This window comes from Cryptosporidium andersoni (genome assembly GCF_001865355.1).
Source record: "Cryptosporidium andersoni isolate 30847 chromosome Unknown contig_8, whole genome shotgun sequence".
Lineage (NCBI taxonomy): Eukaryota > Apicomplexa > Conoidasida > Eucoccidiorida > Cryptosporidiidae > Cryptosporidium > Cryptosporidium andersoni.
The window spans coordinates 1-16,619 of record NW_027122797.1 but is presented as its reverse complement, the minus strand read 5'-3'; the positions used below and the strand labels follow the sequence as shown (position 1 = coordinate 16,619).

The 16,619-nt window shown below is 32.1% G+C and overlaps 8 protein-coding genes across 8 annotated transcripts; 4 read left to right on the top strand and 4 right to left on the bottom strand.

Annotated features, from left to right (window-relative positions):
- Window positions 1–71: 71 nt before the first annotated feature.
- Window positions 72–1,967, bottom strand: cand_037370 (KRR1 family protein; the record flags this gene model as incomplete). The annotated part of the gene is made up of 1 exon (XM_067213962.1): window positions 72–1,967. The coding sequence occupies one exon, from the start codon at window positions 1,965–1,967 to the stop codon at window positions 72–74; it is 1,896 nt and encodes a 631-aa protein (XP_067069775.1).
- A 125-nt stretch (window positions 1,968–2,092) lies between these two features.
- On the top strand, window positions 2,093–3,197 carry cand_037360 (uncharacterized protein; the record flags this gene model as incomplete). The annotated part of the gene is made up of 3 exons (XM_067213961.1): window positions 2,093–2,165; window positions 2,230–2,319; window positions 2,383–3,197. 3 exons carry the CDS (start codon window positions 2,093–2,095, stop codon window positions 3,195–3,197), a joined length of 978 nt encoding a protein of 325 aa, XP_067069774.1.
- Window positions 3,198–3,443: 246 nt separating this feature from the next.
- Window positions 3,444–3,788, top strand: cand_037350 (ubiquitin family protein; the record flags this gene model as incomplete). Its single annotated transcript, XM_067213960.1, has 1 exon — window positions 3,444–3,788. The coding sequence occupies one exon, from the start codon at window positions 3,444–3,446 to the stop codon at window positions 3,786–3,788; it is 345 nt and encodes a 114-aa protein (XP_067069773.1).
- A 31-nt stretch (window positions 3,789–3,819) lies between these two features.
- cand_037340 (short chain dehydrogenase reductase family protein) lies at window positions 3,820–5,186 on the bottom strand (the record flags this gene model as incomplete). The annotated part of the gene is made up of 3 exons (XM_067213959.1): window positions 3,820–3,932; window positions 4,013–4,133; window positions 4,218–5,186. 3 exons carry the CDS (start codon window positions 5,184–5,186, stop codon window positions 3,820–3,822), a joined length of 1,203 nt encoding a protein of 400 aa, XP_067069772.1.
- A 319-nt stretch (window positions 5,187–5,505) lies between these two features.
- cand_037330 (spliceosomal protein SAP 130) lies at window positions 5,506–9,408 on the bottom strand (the record flags this gene model as incomplete). The annotated part of the gene is made up of 1 exon (XM_067213958.1): window positions 5,506–9,408. One exon carries the CDS (start codon window positions 9,406–9,408, stop codon window positions 5,506–5,508), a length of 3,903 nt encoding a protein of 1,300 aa, XP_067069771.1.
- A 1,121-nt stretch (window positions 9,409–10,529) lies between these two features.
- On the top strand, window positions 10,530–12,734 carry cand_037320 (uncharacterized protein; the record flags this gene model as incomplete). Its single annotated transcript, XM_067213957.1, has 1 exon — window positions 10,530–12,734. The coding sequence occupies one exon, from the start codon at window positions 10,530–10,532 to the stop codon at window positions 12,732–12,734; it is 2,205 nt and encodes a 734-aa protein (XP_067069770.1).
- A 145-nt stretch (window positions 12,735–12,879) lies between these two features.
- Window positions 12,880–13,605, bottom strand: cand_037310 (HMG box family protein; the record flags this gene model as incomplete). The annotated part of the gene is made up of 1 exon (XM_067213956.1): window positions 12,880–13,605. One exon carries the CDS (start codon window positions 13,603–13,605, stop codon window positions 12,880–12,882), a length of 726 nt encoding a protein of 241 aa, XP_067069769.1.
- Window positions 13,606–14,342: 737 nt separating this feature from the next.
- Window positions 14,343–15,149, top strand: cand_037300 (uncharacterized protein; the record flags this gene model as incomplete). Its single annotated transcript, XM_067213955.1, has 1 exon — window positions 14,343–15,149. One exon carries the CDS (start codon window positions 14,343–14,345, stop codon window positions 15,147–15,149), a length of 807 nt encoding a protein of 268 aa, XP_067069768.1.
- Window positions 15,150–16,619: the final 1,470 nt, after the last annotated feature.

Below are 16,619 nucleotides of genomic sequence, written 5' to 3'. Positions count from 1 at the left end.
ACCAAGGAGTACTACCATTCACTAGAATTCAAATATATTTTAAATGGAATCACCTTCACTTTTTACAGATTTCAACCACTTCTTTTTTGCTTATTTTTTTTGGGACCCTTAGTATCCTCAAAACTAATACCATAGGCTTCCAGACGATGTATATTCACGTTACTAGGTAATATATGTCCAGTTTTTAATTTTTTGTTTTTTTGAGCTAACTTAAATGATGATTTATTTCCATTCTTAAAATCTCTAATATATCTATTAATATTTTCTCTATATGGTGCCAATGCCTTCAAAGATACCCTTCTATTTAACTCCTTATCATCCAATTCTAACAATTCATTCAAAGTAATTCCAAAGTCTTCCTTATCAACCTTGCTATATTTAAATCTTACCCGTAAATCTCCTCCTATTATATCTTCATAATCTAAACCATAATATTCATCCATCAATTTCTCAACTGTATCAGTCATGCCTCTAGATAGATTTGTTATTCCTTCCGGTAGGTTTGCATGTTTGGGTACTTTATTTTTCTTCAACAGATGTTGATGATTTACAATCTTGCAACACATCTTACAAAGAGTATAATTTTCGCAAATTGTACAATCAAATTTCTTATTACCTGGTGGTATACCTCGTAGACACTGATCGCATTGCCACCATTCATATTTATCATTCAGATCATCTTCGATACGCTTCTCAAATTCTTTTCCAATATTGTGTTCACTAAAATTTCCTACAACATTTTGTATCTTAGTTTCCATGGTATTCTTATCATGTTCTTCAATATCATTATTTAGAAGCTCTTCAAGAGACAGGACCTCCTGATTACTATTGTAATCAGAATCAAACAACTTTGCCATTTGTTGATCATGTTTAATTGGATCAAATTCACTTTCTAAATCAAGTACTTCATCAGTAATATTTTTATTATCAGAAATTTCTCTAATTTTCTTAATTTTTTCAAAAATCTCTTGTTTTTTCCAGTTCTTTAGCTGTTTAAGCTCTTCAGCCATAACTAACTTTTCCTGAGTTTTGCGTTCTTTTTTTTCAAGCCTTTTTTGCTTCCTACGATCATCTACCTTGCGTAATGAGGGTATATTACGAGTATACCCTTGAATCTGGGTGCCCAAATCTGGCTCTTCATATCTAAAGTTGTATATATGCTCAAATTGTTCAGCTATTTCACAGTGTTCTTCATCTTCCTTTTCAATATTAATGTCAAATATCTTCTCATTATTTAGACATTCTTGATTATTAAAATCTTTCCATTCTTCTTTTAATATAAAATTCCTCAAAAATTTTTCGTTTTCATCAAGTTCTTCTTCTGGACCCCAATACCTATTTAGCGTCTCCATAGGGTCTTTCATTTCAGTATTTGTAGACACAAAATATGCAGAATTCATCCCTTCAGACATCTCTTTATCTTGTGTACCCTTTCTTTGGACTAATAACTCTTCACTTCCTTCATCTTCATTGTCTAATCCCTTGGCTGCTTCTAGAAAAGCTTGTTTTATCTCTTCCTGTTCTCTATTATACTCCAACTTTCTTACCTTTCGTTGTTTCTCTTCAGATTCATTCATTTCTTCCAATATAGCTTCACGTTCATAATCTTTATATAAGTAAGGTTTCTTCTTTTTATCTATCTTCTCTACTTCTGTAGAATCATCATCTGAATCTGAAAATATAATATTTTTGTGATCGTATATAGATGGATCCCTCTTTTTAATACGACATAAAGTATCCAGTATCTTTATCTGAATATTGGGTTTTAAAAGTTCTCCATATTCATCCTCATCAGATGATGATGTATCTGATTCACTAAAGTCTTCCGCAGTTTTAGCTAGCAAATCTTTAGCTTTAGCAAGAGCCTCTTTACGTTTCTTTTCATCATACTTTTTTTTATAATCTTCATTTACCTTTAGAGTAGTTAAATTGTCTTCAGAACAATTTCCAGAATCTAGCAAATCCATTATTTAAGACTCTAAAAATTTGAATCAAAATCTTCAAGGTAAAAGTTGATGGTAGCGCCTTTTAAGGGGTTTAATATTACATTTGACTTTTAAAGTAGTGAATCTAGGTTTTAAAGGGTTGAGTTATGACTTTAAGTAATATTAAGGCTTTTCCCTTAAATAAAGACTGTAGTTTAGATTTTTATGATAACAAGGTTGGTAAGTTAAGATACTTTTTCATTATTTGCAATATATTACCTCCATTACTTTGAAAACATCTCAGTTAAACGATTTGAACTAACAAAGGAAATTCAGGAAGAGGCTCGACTGATTGTTGATTCAGACAATGATCTAGTACCACTCTTTTGGAGAGGTAAGGAAATTAATATTATATTATCACTCTTCAAACCATATATTAACTAAACATGTACTTTAGAAAAATATATAAACGAAGCCCCAAAAAACTGGGATAAATTCTATAAAAGAAATAACTGCAACTTTTTCTTAGATCGTCATTGGATAGATAAGGAATTTAGTGAGCTAATACAACTGGATAAAGGGTTAGATAGTACAGAAAAGTATAATGTAGATAATATATCAAAAATCATTCTGATAGAATTTGGATGTGGTGTTGGGAATTCACTTATTCCACTACTTAATTCTATAGGCAATCTTCATTGTATTGGATTTGACTGCTCAACTAGAGCAATTACATTGCTACAAGAAAGATGGAATGTTACTTGTAATACCTTCATTAAAAATCACTTTACTTGCAAAGGTATATGCCCAATAACACGTAGAGATGACCAATGTCAACGACTAATTGGACATGTTTTTGATATAGTTTTGTGTGACATCCCCCCTAGTATATGTAATGAACACTCTGCTGATTTTGGATTACTAATTTTTGTACTTTCAGCAATAGACCCAAAATTTCATCAACAAGTTGTAATAAGATGCTCTAAAGTTTTAAAATCTGGAGCAATTATTCTTTTTAGGGACTATGGGAGATATGATATGGCTCAACTACGTTTTGCAAAGTCCAAGAAATCAAAAATAGACGAAAACTTTTATGTTCGTCATGACGGCACCTTTGCATATTACTTCACTGTTGAAGAAATAAATACCTTATTTTCAGAAGCAGGATTTAGGACTATCTCAAATGGTTACTGCCTCAGAGAAGTTAGTAATAGGAAAACACAATCAAGTATGCGAAGAATATGGATACAAGCTAAGTTCCAGAAACTCTAATATAATCTCACTATACACAAATACTCTTAAATATAACTTATTATAAACACTATTTATTATAATTATATAATGTAAATTGAGATATATTGTAAAATTTTAGTTTGACAATATTCGCAATATTAAGAACTTTAACCACTTTTAAGCCATTACAGCGGCTATTATAGAGTGGCGCCCAATAATGCTACACTAGCTCTTTGAGAAGTAGAGGATAGATAATTAATACGAAGAAAATACTAAATAGAAGAGATGGATAATAATCAGTCAGAAGGCCCCATATCTGGAAATGAAGGAGTAAATGACGTGGGAAATCTAGAACAGAAACCAATAATAGATCAAGGAGCCAGTGATGAGAACCAGTATGTAACTGTAAAAGTTCGAAGCCCAGATGGAGAACAAGTTTTATATCGCATCAAGAAAAGAACTCGTCTGCAGAAGTTGATGAATTCCTACTGTCAAAGAACTGGACAGAACGAGAATTCCATCCGATTTCTATTTGAAGGGGAAAGGCTTAGATCAGAGATGACAGCTGAAGAAGCTGGACTACAAGAAGGAGACTTAATTGATGCTATGATTTCACAAGTAGGAGGTTAAAAATCTTATATAGATCCTACATAGTTCTACCTTACACATTAAGTTTATTTATTTTAGCTTGTGTCCAATCATACAAGTACTCTGCTGCTATTGAAGCTTTGTCATCCAAAGATGGTACTGCTGGATAGGGACCAATGTATACACCTAATGTAAATGCATGAGAAAAAAATAATTTGGCGAAACAGTACACTAGTATCAGAGATAAATATGAATACAGTACTTACTGAGAAAGTCAGCATACTGGTCCAATATCCAAGACCCCTTGCCTGGTAACCAGTATGGACTTAGATACAAAGTAGCTTTTTCTTCTGGACATAATGCAGCATAAATAGTTGTTTGAGCACCCTAAGTAGTTGGATATTAAAAGAAAAATAATGGTTAATATTTTTGATGGATATTTAAGTATGTAATATACTCTAAGATGCTTACTTTCTTGATATTCAAAAAGGCGAAGCTAAACAGTTTTAGTATATTAAAGGGGAATTTATTTGGAAATATATTCGTTATAACTGAACCAGGATTAACACATGTGCACCATGTATGGTAAGTATTTAACTGTACTTTCCTTTCATTTGATGGAGTTGAAGGTAACTGAGAAAGACCTAAGGCAGTCCGTCGAAGCTTGAGTGAGTATAAAAGTATAGCTGCTTTAGAAGCACCATAAGACTGTATACTAGGTATTTCTGCATATTTTATTATCTTCTTTAAATTAGAACCAAGTATTCTATGAATAGGAGAACATGTATTAACAACTCGAGATCCTGATGTTGCATTTAACAAAGGAATCAGAGACTCAGTAAGTAGAAAAGTTCCAATGTAGTTAGTCTGGAAAACATAACTTAAAGATAAATCTGAGGAAATTTGATTATTTAAACCAATTCCAGCATTATTGATTAGAATATCTAGACGATCATAATCGTAAATAAATCTCTTCACAAATGATTTAATTGTATCAGCGTTAGCCAAATCTATATACATATATTTTGCATATCCATGGGTATTCCCCCTTAGCGTATTAATGGAAAATGCTGTAATTACTCCCTGCTCCTTATTATTATCTGCTATAATGACACTTGCTCCATAAGCTACAAGGACTGTGGATATTTCTTTGCCTATACCACTAGCTCCCCCGGTAACTATGCAAACTTTTCCTGTCAAATCTTTCTCTGGAATTTGTACAGTTCTTAAACAAATTCCGGTAACCTTTTTAATGAAATATTTTAACCAAGTAAATGGTAACACTTTAGACAATAGACAAATAAACAGTATATATATATATCCTATTATAACTTGAGAAATTAGCCACCATAAGAATGCAATTCCCAGTATAAACGAGATATTAATGTAGAATAAACCCTCACATATATAATACCTGAGATATTGATACAAACCACTCATAGGAAATCTCCAAAAGTAAGATAAACTTTACCAGAAATAAGCCAGTATTACATTTAATAGTCTAAGCGGGTACTAAATCTAAATAAGTATACTTTTGTACAACTATATTCTTCTTGTCAACAAAGAGGAATAGAGAATTAGAGATATTATAAATAATGGTACAAATATTGAGTAACTGAATATATATGTCTGTTTTGAGAAGAAAAAAGAAATTGTGTGTGAAGATATATCATAAATACAAGTTAGTCTAAATATTCATATATATATATAAGTTTAAGATAGGGAATAATTCTAGGACTTATGTAAGGTATTATATAAACTATAATATCCTTGTTCTAAGATCATCGAGCTTTTTAAAAATTTCCTGTATAGAGATATCCAATGAGGATGCAATGCGAGCTTGCACATCACTGCCATATGATGTAAACGTTTCGCACAAGTCTCCGTCAATAACATTTAATACAGGTGCATAATATGACCTAAACATCAAGTGATCTCTCGACATTAGTGATGGACTTTCATTGCGAAGAAGTAGTTCCAATTTGCATAATAGGTCTACGTCATCTTTGTTTGTAATAGGAGTAAGAGTACCAATACTACCAAGTATTGTTCCAAAGATCAAAGTCTCTACTCCAAGAGGGGATAGTTGGTTTTTGTGAATACACGTAACTAGATCTCCTACATGGAAATGAGCAACTGGATTAATTTGGTAAGGTTTCATGTAACTTGATGTATTCGTTTGACTATTAAAGTTTGATGTAAAGTCGTAATTGCTAGATGCTTCTGTAGGCACCCTACAGACAATAAGATTGTCGAATTTGTCACTTGTAATTACTGTATGATAGTCTAGAATTTCACAAGCCGATGTTAACCAACGAGGCATAATATCATTAGCTATAATAGAAAGCCTATTTTGAACTGAATGATATTTAAAGATAATAACGCCATGGCGAATGTCTCCAGCAAAAATACGATCATTTATAACCTTTAACCAAACTAAAACTTCTGGTATACTTCGATATTCACACTTTTTTAAAAGTTTCTTTTTCCCTAAGGAATATATACGAAGAGTTTTGTTAATTGATACTAGTAAGCGACCTCTCCAGCCTACCATACATGTTGCAACATTTTCAATTGGTGTAACATGAACTAACTTAAGATTAAAGTTGGTATCATAATTGTAAACTTTAATAGTAGCTCCCAAAGTACTACTATTTTCATTGTACTCTTTCCTAAGTTTCATCCCATAAGTTGTTCCGACAACTAGGCAAGGTAGATCCATTTCATCAAATTTACAAACGCATGCTGAAATGCAACCTTCATTCACATCTAAATATAATAACTGTTCTGTAGTTTTAGTTGTAGAATTCACAACTCTAATACATGATCCCCATATACCATCTCCAGCTAAAAAGCTACCCACTTCACTTTCTGGAAGTAAAGCATTATCACTTCCTGGAATACCCAAGATTTTATCTGTAGAATCTTCTTGCTTAGCAGAGTTTGTAGTATCATCAACATCCATTACCCCTTCATCAGCTGTATTTATTGTAGAATGACTACTTAATTCATGTTTAACCTCAGTTAATACTTCATTCTTAGTGCCTATTTCTTCAAGACTTTGATTATCATCATCATACATCTTCTGTAGAGCCTCAATTATCTCTTTCTTTGTATTGTAATCGAAGGCATTATGATCAGTCTCAATAATTGCTATCATTTGGCTTTTTGGAATATCCAAAATACCTGAAACCATCAAAGTTTCCAAGCCACAGAATAATTGTGGAGGTGGTAGAAATAACAACTTTCTGGGAGTATAGTTTAATTTTATTATTGAGTGAGTGAATGTACCACTATCGTCATATAAAACTTGAAATATTACAAGGGTTGTACCTGAAACAGCTACAAAGCCATTTTTGAACTGTTTTGTATGAAAAGGTGCCACAGTATCTAGAGCTCTATATTGAATAGGTATATAATTCAAATTCCTACCATTATGATTCACAATCCAGGGTCTGTTTGCCATACAAAAAGTACTCAATTTATTGTATTCACCAATACCAACTCGTACCATCTTGATACTTTTGCCTCCTAAAAATCTGCTTCTATTATCACTTAATGTTCCATTTAATTCATCAACTATACAGCACAACAATACTCCATTATTCAATCCAATTAACAAATATAAGGAATCATTCAGTCCTGGTTTATATAAAACAATATTTTCAGGAATACTAGATGCATTCGGCATCACTTGTGTGGATGTCTGTTTGAGTTTTTTATCAGCAGTATTTATCCAATAAACACGTACTGAATTGTCAGTAGATGTCCCTACTGCAACATATTCACGACACAACTTAGTAGGATATATTAACTGTTGTATAGAAATGCAAATAATGTCATATGAAACTTCACGACGGCACAACTCTGTTAGACCCATAGCAGAATTTGTAGTACCAGATATTAAGTCTATAGTGTTCATTTCCAAAATAACAATGTAACCACCAGAAAGTGCCAATGATATCTGACGTCCATTGGAATCAGCTGCTACAATATGACGACCATCTGGAGCTTTCCACTCATAAATTTTCTCTTCTGTTATTAGTTTAACATAAGTCTCTAAAATCTGCAAATATGAATTCTTTAACTCCATTGATGATGCATATATTGTACTCTCAGAAAGTGTAAATGGAGAATCACTTATTTCTTCTACTTGTTCTCCAACAGATAATACTAATGTTCTATCTATAAATGAGATAATAATGAAACTGTGATAATTCCCTTCATCTTCTAATGTCTCCGATGTTTCTTTATTTAAAATATATGAGGTACCTCCTTTTTTCAGTGTCCATATAAAGCGTGGTCTACCAGGTAAAGGTGTCTCAGCCATTTCTTCCACGGCTTTACCGTAGGTACAAATTCTTAGGGTTGATCTTGGGCCTCTACCACAAGCAACATAGATTTGTGGACCAAACTCTCCTGAACTATCTGCTACCTTCATGTCTATAATTGGACTTAAGGAATGCATTATATCTACCTTTCGTATACAATGACAATTTCTTGGGCGAAAAAAAACCTTTTCATAGCTATTTATCGTATTACCAGCTAGGACAGATATAGATGATGAGTAAGAATCATTTTCATCATCTCCTAGAGTTAAAAATTGGTAATTTGAGTGATTCCCAAACTCGTGAGCTGCAAATAAAAATCCCGACCTTAGAACTAGCATAGAATTACATAAAGGAATAGTATCATAGTAATATATTTTTATTTTATTTACTATACCTTCATTGTGCATAAATTGAACTCGATAAATATCTCCACATTCTGACTGAATCAAAATAAAGAAAAACTTCCGTAGTTTGTGTAAAGCTGAACTAACTATTACTGTACCAGCATCATTTGGAGCTCCAAATCTTTGTGGATATGAGCAAAATAGTACGGTATGATCAATATTATAGTAATACAGACCTTTTTGATCGCATACAAGTACACCACCAGGGCCCTCTGAACCACCAGGAACAGATAACACTAAATGAGATGTTAAAGATATATTAAATGCATTTTTTCTAATCACATGATTCAAGCCCAAATCTACCTCCCAAAATATTAATTGACGTTGAGTACAATCATCTATTTGAGTATCATAGGCTTGTTCTATTGTTGCAAACATTGGATTGTCATATCCAACATCTACTGCAACTAAAGAAAAACAAATCATATTACTTTTGTGTACCTCAATTGGTGATGATATATTAATAGATTTTGTATCTTTATTGTCAAAATTTAGTGTATATACAAACTTCTGTCTCTCAATTGCAGATATCATGATGCTTCTGCCTCCTGGATCAACTCCTAAATATTGTCCTGGAACAATTCTCCTGCACCCAGATTTACCATAAGGCTCTGAATGTAACTGTACAAATAGCTTGCTTTCTTTCTTATATTCCAATAGTACAATATTCCCACTGTCACTAGTTGCTACAATGAAGTCCCTTGATGATCCAATTAAACGGAAATTTGCTATACATCGTATTAAGCTAAACACCTCCATCCTACATACACTTCCAATACGACCCGTTGACGTGTCAACTTGCAATAATTCTAAAGATCGACCTCTATTTACAACTACTTCATGAGCTCTAGCAGCACTATAACTTCCCTGAATTGCACCCAGTATAGCACCTTGAGGTTCCAATGTCAACGAGTAAAAATAGGGCATATTTAAATCACCTAATAGGCTGCTTAATTAATTTGGAAATTCGCCACTATATCTTCTCTTTTGTGAAGTAAGTCCTAGAGATTCGTCTGTATCTGCCTTATAGTGGATCCTTCAATAATAGGAGATAGTACTACCTGCCTTATTAACACTAGGTACCGTCTCAAGGCGGTAAAATGAAAATACCTTCACACTAAAATCTGTTGATCTGTAATACTATAAACGTCATAATTGGCATACCAATATTATTTCTAAACTTTACCAGAAATATCATAAATATATGTTGAGTTATTATATACTATTATTGTTCATTTATTTAAACTTAATTGTTTATAAATATTCATTTCAAAATGTCAGATATTTATGGACTAAAATTTTAGTTAATAACTTTCTTACCAAATTACATGCATTTATTTTGTTCCAATTAATATTTAGTACTGTAAAGGGTTACAGATATTACATATATGGAAATATTTAAAGGCAGTAGGTTCATAATAAATATCATGTCCCAATATCCATCTAATTATCCAAAGAAAAATCCTCAAAGTTAGATAATTTGAAGAATCTCTTCCGTAGAAACTTAGTGAAATTGGATAATACTAAATACAACAAGAGAAATGAATATAATGAGGAATAGACACATTCAAATTAAAAGTTTCAAGCTTAAGAAAGTATTAGATAAAGGCAAAATATTAATTTATCTGACGAACTAGGAATTGATTCACTTAAATAAGAGGAATAGTTCACTAATGCTAATCTTAGATATTTCTTGATCAAAATTCTATTACTGTTCGATAAATAATAGGGAAAATATCAATAATAAAAACACATTTTAAACAGATTGTTTAAGAGTATAAAAATCATTAAAATATTTTTTTTTTCTTTTTTTTGTTTAGAGATATATTGAATATTTTAATAATATAAATGATCCTCGTACATGAGCTTAAAAACAAAAAAAAGAAAAAGTAAAATTAGTAGCACAGACAATGAATATTAAATACAAAACTCCAAATTTACTAACTTTGTTGTTACTGGCTTGCTTCATAACTGTTTCAAGACATAACAGCCACGGAGTATCTAAATATGTGGGCACTTCTATTAGTCTGCTTAGATATAAAGACAGTATGGATTACTACGAATTTAGTGAAAATATACCAAAAGATATTGAATACAATTATATCTTAGTTGGAGGAGGAGTATCAGCCCTTATATCAGCAAGAAGTATTTTAGAAAGTCTTAATAACGAAAAAATAAATATTTTGCTTGTTGAGAGAGGATCGAAATACATACAAAACAATTCGGATAATAAATATAATCCACTTGAGCAATTATCAGAGGATATAATAACAAGTGATGGATTTGTTATTAAACAGTCTAAAGTGGAAGGTGGAGTGACAAGTTATGGTAGTGTGCCTTTTATCCCAGAAGATCCTGTAGGAGGTAATTACTATAATAGCATAGAAACTCAATGGGATAAGCAAAGGCTTCAAGAAGCATATGAATATGTTAAAAGTGTGGGAGATCTTGTACAACCAAATATTCAAACTTCATGGGTAATATCTCTAGAGCGTGCATTTAATGAAAGTAGGACATTTCCTATAGATTATAATAGATATCAGGTTCATCACAATAAACTATATTATCCAACAAATGAAGATCAGATTTTAAAAAACCAAGAGTATTTAGATCAAAGTTCATCTCATTTAGTTCCTCATACCTTTGTAACATATGGATTTAGACGTGGTAGCAGTAGAAGAAGTGCAACTAATTTGCTCAACGCTAAGTATTTATATAACCAAGGAATAACATTGTACAAAAAGTACAATTTCACTGTAGAAGAAGTAGAACTAGTAGAATTGAAGAATAAACTGAATGATAACGATACAAACTCGTCTTTTTTTGCTAAGTGCATACTTGGACGAGAGTCTTCTAGTAGTAGGAAAATAGTCAAGTACTGCGTTAAAGATACTACTGGGCGTATCATCCTTGCTGCAGGAGCAATAAATACACCAATAATATTACAAAAAAGTGGAATAGGATCAGTTGAGATAGTGAGGAGTGCCAATCCAAGATTACAAAGTCCATTAATCAGAAATGAGCATATAGGAAAGAATCTAAAAGACCATCCCGCACTTCATGTTTTTGGAGTATTTAGAAGTATTAAGCTACCACAGAAATATTTACCAAGTTCCGATGCACTATTCTCTACCAAGTCATTTGGATCAGAGTGTGTTAGGAATTCTGACAAAGATGATATTTTTCATGGATGTGAAGCAGTAGCTATATCAGAGTTTGAAGGTTTTAATAAGATGGACCTTTTGCAGAGAAAAAACATAAATTATGAAGGAAATAATTATAAAGATGATTTTATTCAAATAGCAGAGCAATGTAATTCATTGATTAGAGGTGTTTCAATATATGCTGCAGAGCCCTATAGTAGGGGTGAAGTTGTGTGGGATGCAATGTTTGGAAAACCAATTGTCCACCTTGGACTTTTAGATGATCTGAGAGATATACAAACAATGGAAGCTGCATATAGACGTATTCTCCGTTTATTTAGATCTACAAGTATTACTTCACTTTTACTATCAAAACCTGTTCCAAATTCTAATAAGAATGAAAGTTTAATAGAAACAAACTTTTTTGATAATTCTAGAAGCATTTCTAATTTATTCAATTTCACAAAATCTGAAAATAACTATAGAAATGATGGCAACAAAAAAATATTTCATCAGAATCAAATGAGAACCATTTATGATATCTGTAGTTTGGTTATTAATAATACTGCTGGCGAAAGAAAAAGTGCAATAACAAGACTTAGTGAAACATTTAGATCAGAACAGTTCAAAAGTTCCTCAAATTTATCTAGAAATTTAACACATAATGCAGGAATTCTAAATAGGGGGACTAGATTCTTCAACAATTCGAAAACAGAAAAGCAGTACTATGAACCGAGTTTGGAAGATCATCTCCCTCTTTTGATACCTTCAGTACCTCAACATCCAGAGGAAATGAGGCAATTTGTCATTGACCACATCACTCCTAGTAATCATTTCACAGGAACTACAGCTATAAACTTAGTTGTTGACCCTGAATGTTTTAATGTGAAGGGTGTGCGCAATCTACATATACTTGATAGTGGTATATTAAGCAGGCCGACGCATGCTCACCCAATAGCAACAACAATGGTTCTTAGTAGGTACGCAATGGTCAATATTTTAGGTAGTGAACCAAATTGCAAACTTGAGTTACAAAGTAATCAGGGCAATGTACACCATATTAATACTGTAGAAAAGAATGTAGATGCAAATACAACTTTATACAGCTAATAAAAGAGATATTCCACACTGTTGAAATGCAAATATATACAGCGCGTATATCAAGTCAATTTTTTTATAATTTATTACATATATGAGACTACCAAAAAAAATTAATTTTCATATAATTCAAAGTGAAAAGTCAGGTATTACTAAGCTAGGAATAGAACTCTCGTTGATTGGGTATACCAGATAATGATTGTATTGAGGAATTAGGTGGAGTACCGGATGATCCTTGAGGGTGACTTGGTGAACCAGATGTTGTGCGATATGCCGCCATATCAACGAGATATTTCTGTTTGACATCCTGTGCTTTACGTTCCCAGGGTGCCCTTTCAATTTCAGGGAGATTCTTCCACATTTCGGCTAGATCCTTTATTTGAAGAGATCTACTCGGATCCTTTTCTCGCACCTTTTGTCTTATGTGTTCACACCACAGAGTATAAGCATTATGAGGTCTTTTGGGTTTATTCGGATCCTCTAATGGTTGTCTTTGTATAGGTCTCTTAAGTTGCTTTTGTTGATGCAAAACTTTAGGCCTCCATTGTGTTCCTGTTCTTTGTGAAACTCTAAGAGCTAAATCTACACTAAAGTCTGCAATTTCGCATATAATATCAACTAATAAGTTGGATGTAGGTTCATATTGTCCCTGTGAAACTATAATATTTGTCGCTGATTGTTGGTTACCTCCATGTCCCTGGGATGAAACATGAGAAGCTGTTGGAGATTGACCTCCTGGGCCATGGCTAGATCTGGGCGGAACCATTCCCGGACTTGTATTACTTGAGCTTCCTTGCATAACTGACCCTAGCTGCATAGGAGAACCCATTGGAGGTGAGGCTAACACTGACATACCTGCTCCTGATACTGTACGATGTTGCATCTGAGGATGGTCATGCCCCTGTAGGGGTGATAGCGTATGATGATGCGGTTTATGCTCCAGTTTTGCAAAGTCTAGTTTCAAAAAGTTATTTGAGCTTTGTTACTTGATATCCAGGAAATTTAGTATGAAAGATAAAGATACAGATTATTATTTCCCCAATATATCTTATGCTCAAATCCCTGAAAATTTTATACCCTAACAAGCCCAGTTTTTAGCAGATCAAGTAACAGTCAAATATTTGCAATTTTAAATAATTGCACCAATAACTTTTAGTCATTGATACGTCTATTGGAGACGGTACATGGGAACCGCCACTGTATTAGGTAGATTACTGATTTTCAAGTAGAAGTACTCATACTAATTTGTTACAATGGATTTTAACTGAACATTAGAGTCCATATATTATTAGATACAATCTTAGTAGAATTAAGAATTAGCCTGCTTATTTTCTACATAATAGTTTTAAAAAAAGAGAGATCGAAATATTAGCTATTAAAGTTATCTTGTTAGATGCAATTTTTGGATATTTACCTTAAGCACGTGCACATATTGGTAATCTCAATTATTATTTGCAAGGATTTACATACTATTCTTGTCTAGCTTTATAGAATTTTCCAATATTTCATCATAAATATTTATATAGAAATTCTGGTATTATGACCGCTAGATTCACCTAGGCGCCCTGAATCTATCCTGCATTTTAAATGCAACTCACTTTTGAGCTCTAGAACTATAATATGAGTGCTACTATTAATAAAGAAAATTTTTTAATTCTATCTGAGAAACACAAATATTATAATGAATATGCTGGAATAGGCACACCTGATATTAGCACAAGCCCAGGGACACCTTCACCAGATTCACTAGAAGTTAGTACTATGTCATCTCTCTGGACATATAAAACTAAGCTGGATAGAATTGAAAATACTATTGATTATATTAAGCGTGAATACCTTTCTGAAGTATCTAGTTTGCAAGATAGGTATAATTTAGCTACTCTTGATAAAATGGAAGCAAATATAAAGGAACTACGAAAAAAGTATAATTTAATTTTTTCAAAGTATGAGGAACACCAAATAAATAAAATCATCCAGATAACTAAAAAATCGCAAGTATCTCTCATAAATATACAGAATTTAGTTGATAAAATAACACGACGTAGTCAGGAAACTGAAATTGAGCAGAACTTCAAATGTACCACTGAATTGAGTAAACTTGAGTTGGAGATTGAACTAGAAACTTTAAAATTAAGGTTGGATAGAGATCTCAAATTTAATAGATATCTCACAGTTTGTAATGATAAATTGAGAGAGAAATATAAGGAGTTATCAAAAATATATGATACACTTGAAATGTATCATGAAAGTAAATGTAATTATTTGAGAAAAGAAAGTAATGAGATATATAGAACCAGAAATAGTTTATTGAATAGAGATTTATTAGACAATCAGAACATAATAGATTTATTGGTTTTTGAAAATGAGTTGCAAGCTGAAATACTGGGGTATTTTAAAAACCTAAAATTAATATTTTCCCAAAGTTGATATTGTATATAGATTTATGATATATTATAAAATTGTGTATCATTTATAAGTTAAGTAGATACCATGTAAATTTATTGAGTATTTGCATAAAGTTACTGAGTATCTCATACTAAACAAGTACATCTGGTTCTTTTACAATTTTTGGCGGTATATAATTCCACTTTTAAAAGTACACTTAGTACTATATGAAGTAGATGTACTCCATAACTGCATAACTCAAGTGAAATGGTTGAAGCTGGAACCAATAGAAGGGCTAAAAGGTATGCATTAGAGATACGTCAGTGGCTTGATAGCTTACTTAACGATTCAGATTTATTGGAGTGCATTGAATTCGAATCAGAGTATACCATTGAAGGTCTATCAAGAAAGGTCAAAGAATATAAGAAGGAGAATGATTTATATAAGAAGGAAATTGAAGATTTAAACCTTAAGCTACAAGAAGCATCGGAATTTATGTTAGATAAGAATCGTTTATTAAGTATTACTCAAGAATACAGTGATTACAAGAGCAATATGACAGCTAAATTATACGAAGAAAGTAGGAAATATGAAGAACAGCAAGAAAAGCTAATAGGAATGGAACTACGCTATGCTAAGTTGGAAGAAGTCAATAACAATTTGTCGAAATTGAATGAAGATCTAAGACACAATTTAGAGAAAAAGACTAAGGAGATTCATAACATTCTACAGGAGAAAATTAATACTGATAACTCCTTGAAAAGACTAGAAAGTGAGATGAAATTTAAGATAGATAAATTGATATATGAAAAGAATGAATTAGAGAAGCAGAATAGTGAACATTTAAATATACTAGAAATAAACAAGAAGGAAATAGAGGATACATATATGCAAGATTTGAAGGAGAAAGATTTACAAATACAAGGGCTCCACGAAGAATGTTCTCACAACAAATTTCGTATTACAGAACTTGAGAGATTATTGAAAATGGCTGAAAATGAGCAATTAGTTGCTAGGAACTACCGTTCGTTAATAGAACAATACAAGCAAAGATTACAAAAATTGGAAAATGTAGAAAAAAATTATTCAGAGCTACAAGATAAATGTAATGGCCTTGAAAAAGTTACCAAGCAGCAAAATGAGAGATTAGAAGAGGCTCAAACTTGGTTAGAAAGGATGATTGAATTAGAACAAATTAATAATACGATTTCTCAACAATTAAAACAATGGGAAACTATGGCACTAAAGTATACACAAAATCTAAATTTTAAACAAGAGAGTTGTAATAGTAACGGCACAAATGATTTAGCTCTTGACACTTTAGATAGATGTGGTGATACTGATGATAATCCCGTAAAAAGTGAAAATTCATATAGTACTATCTCACCAACTAGTGTGCTTAGTGCAATCTTTGAATTCCAAAGGAGGTATCAGGATATTGTTGTTTCTAAAGCAGTATCCGATTCGGCAAAAATTGAGCTAGAAGATAAACTTAGGAAACTAGAAGATGAA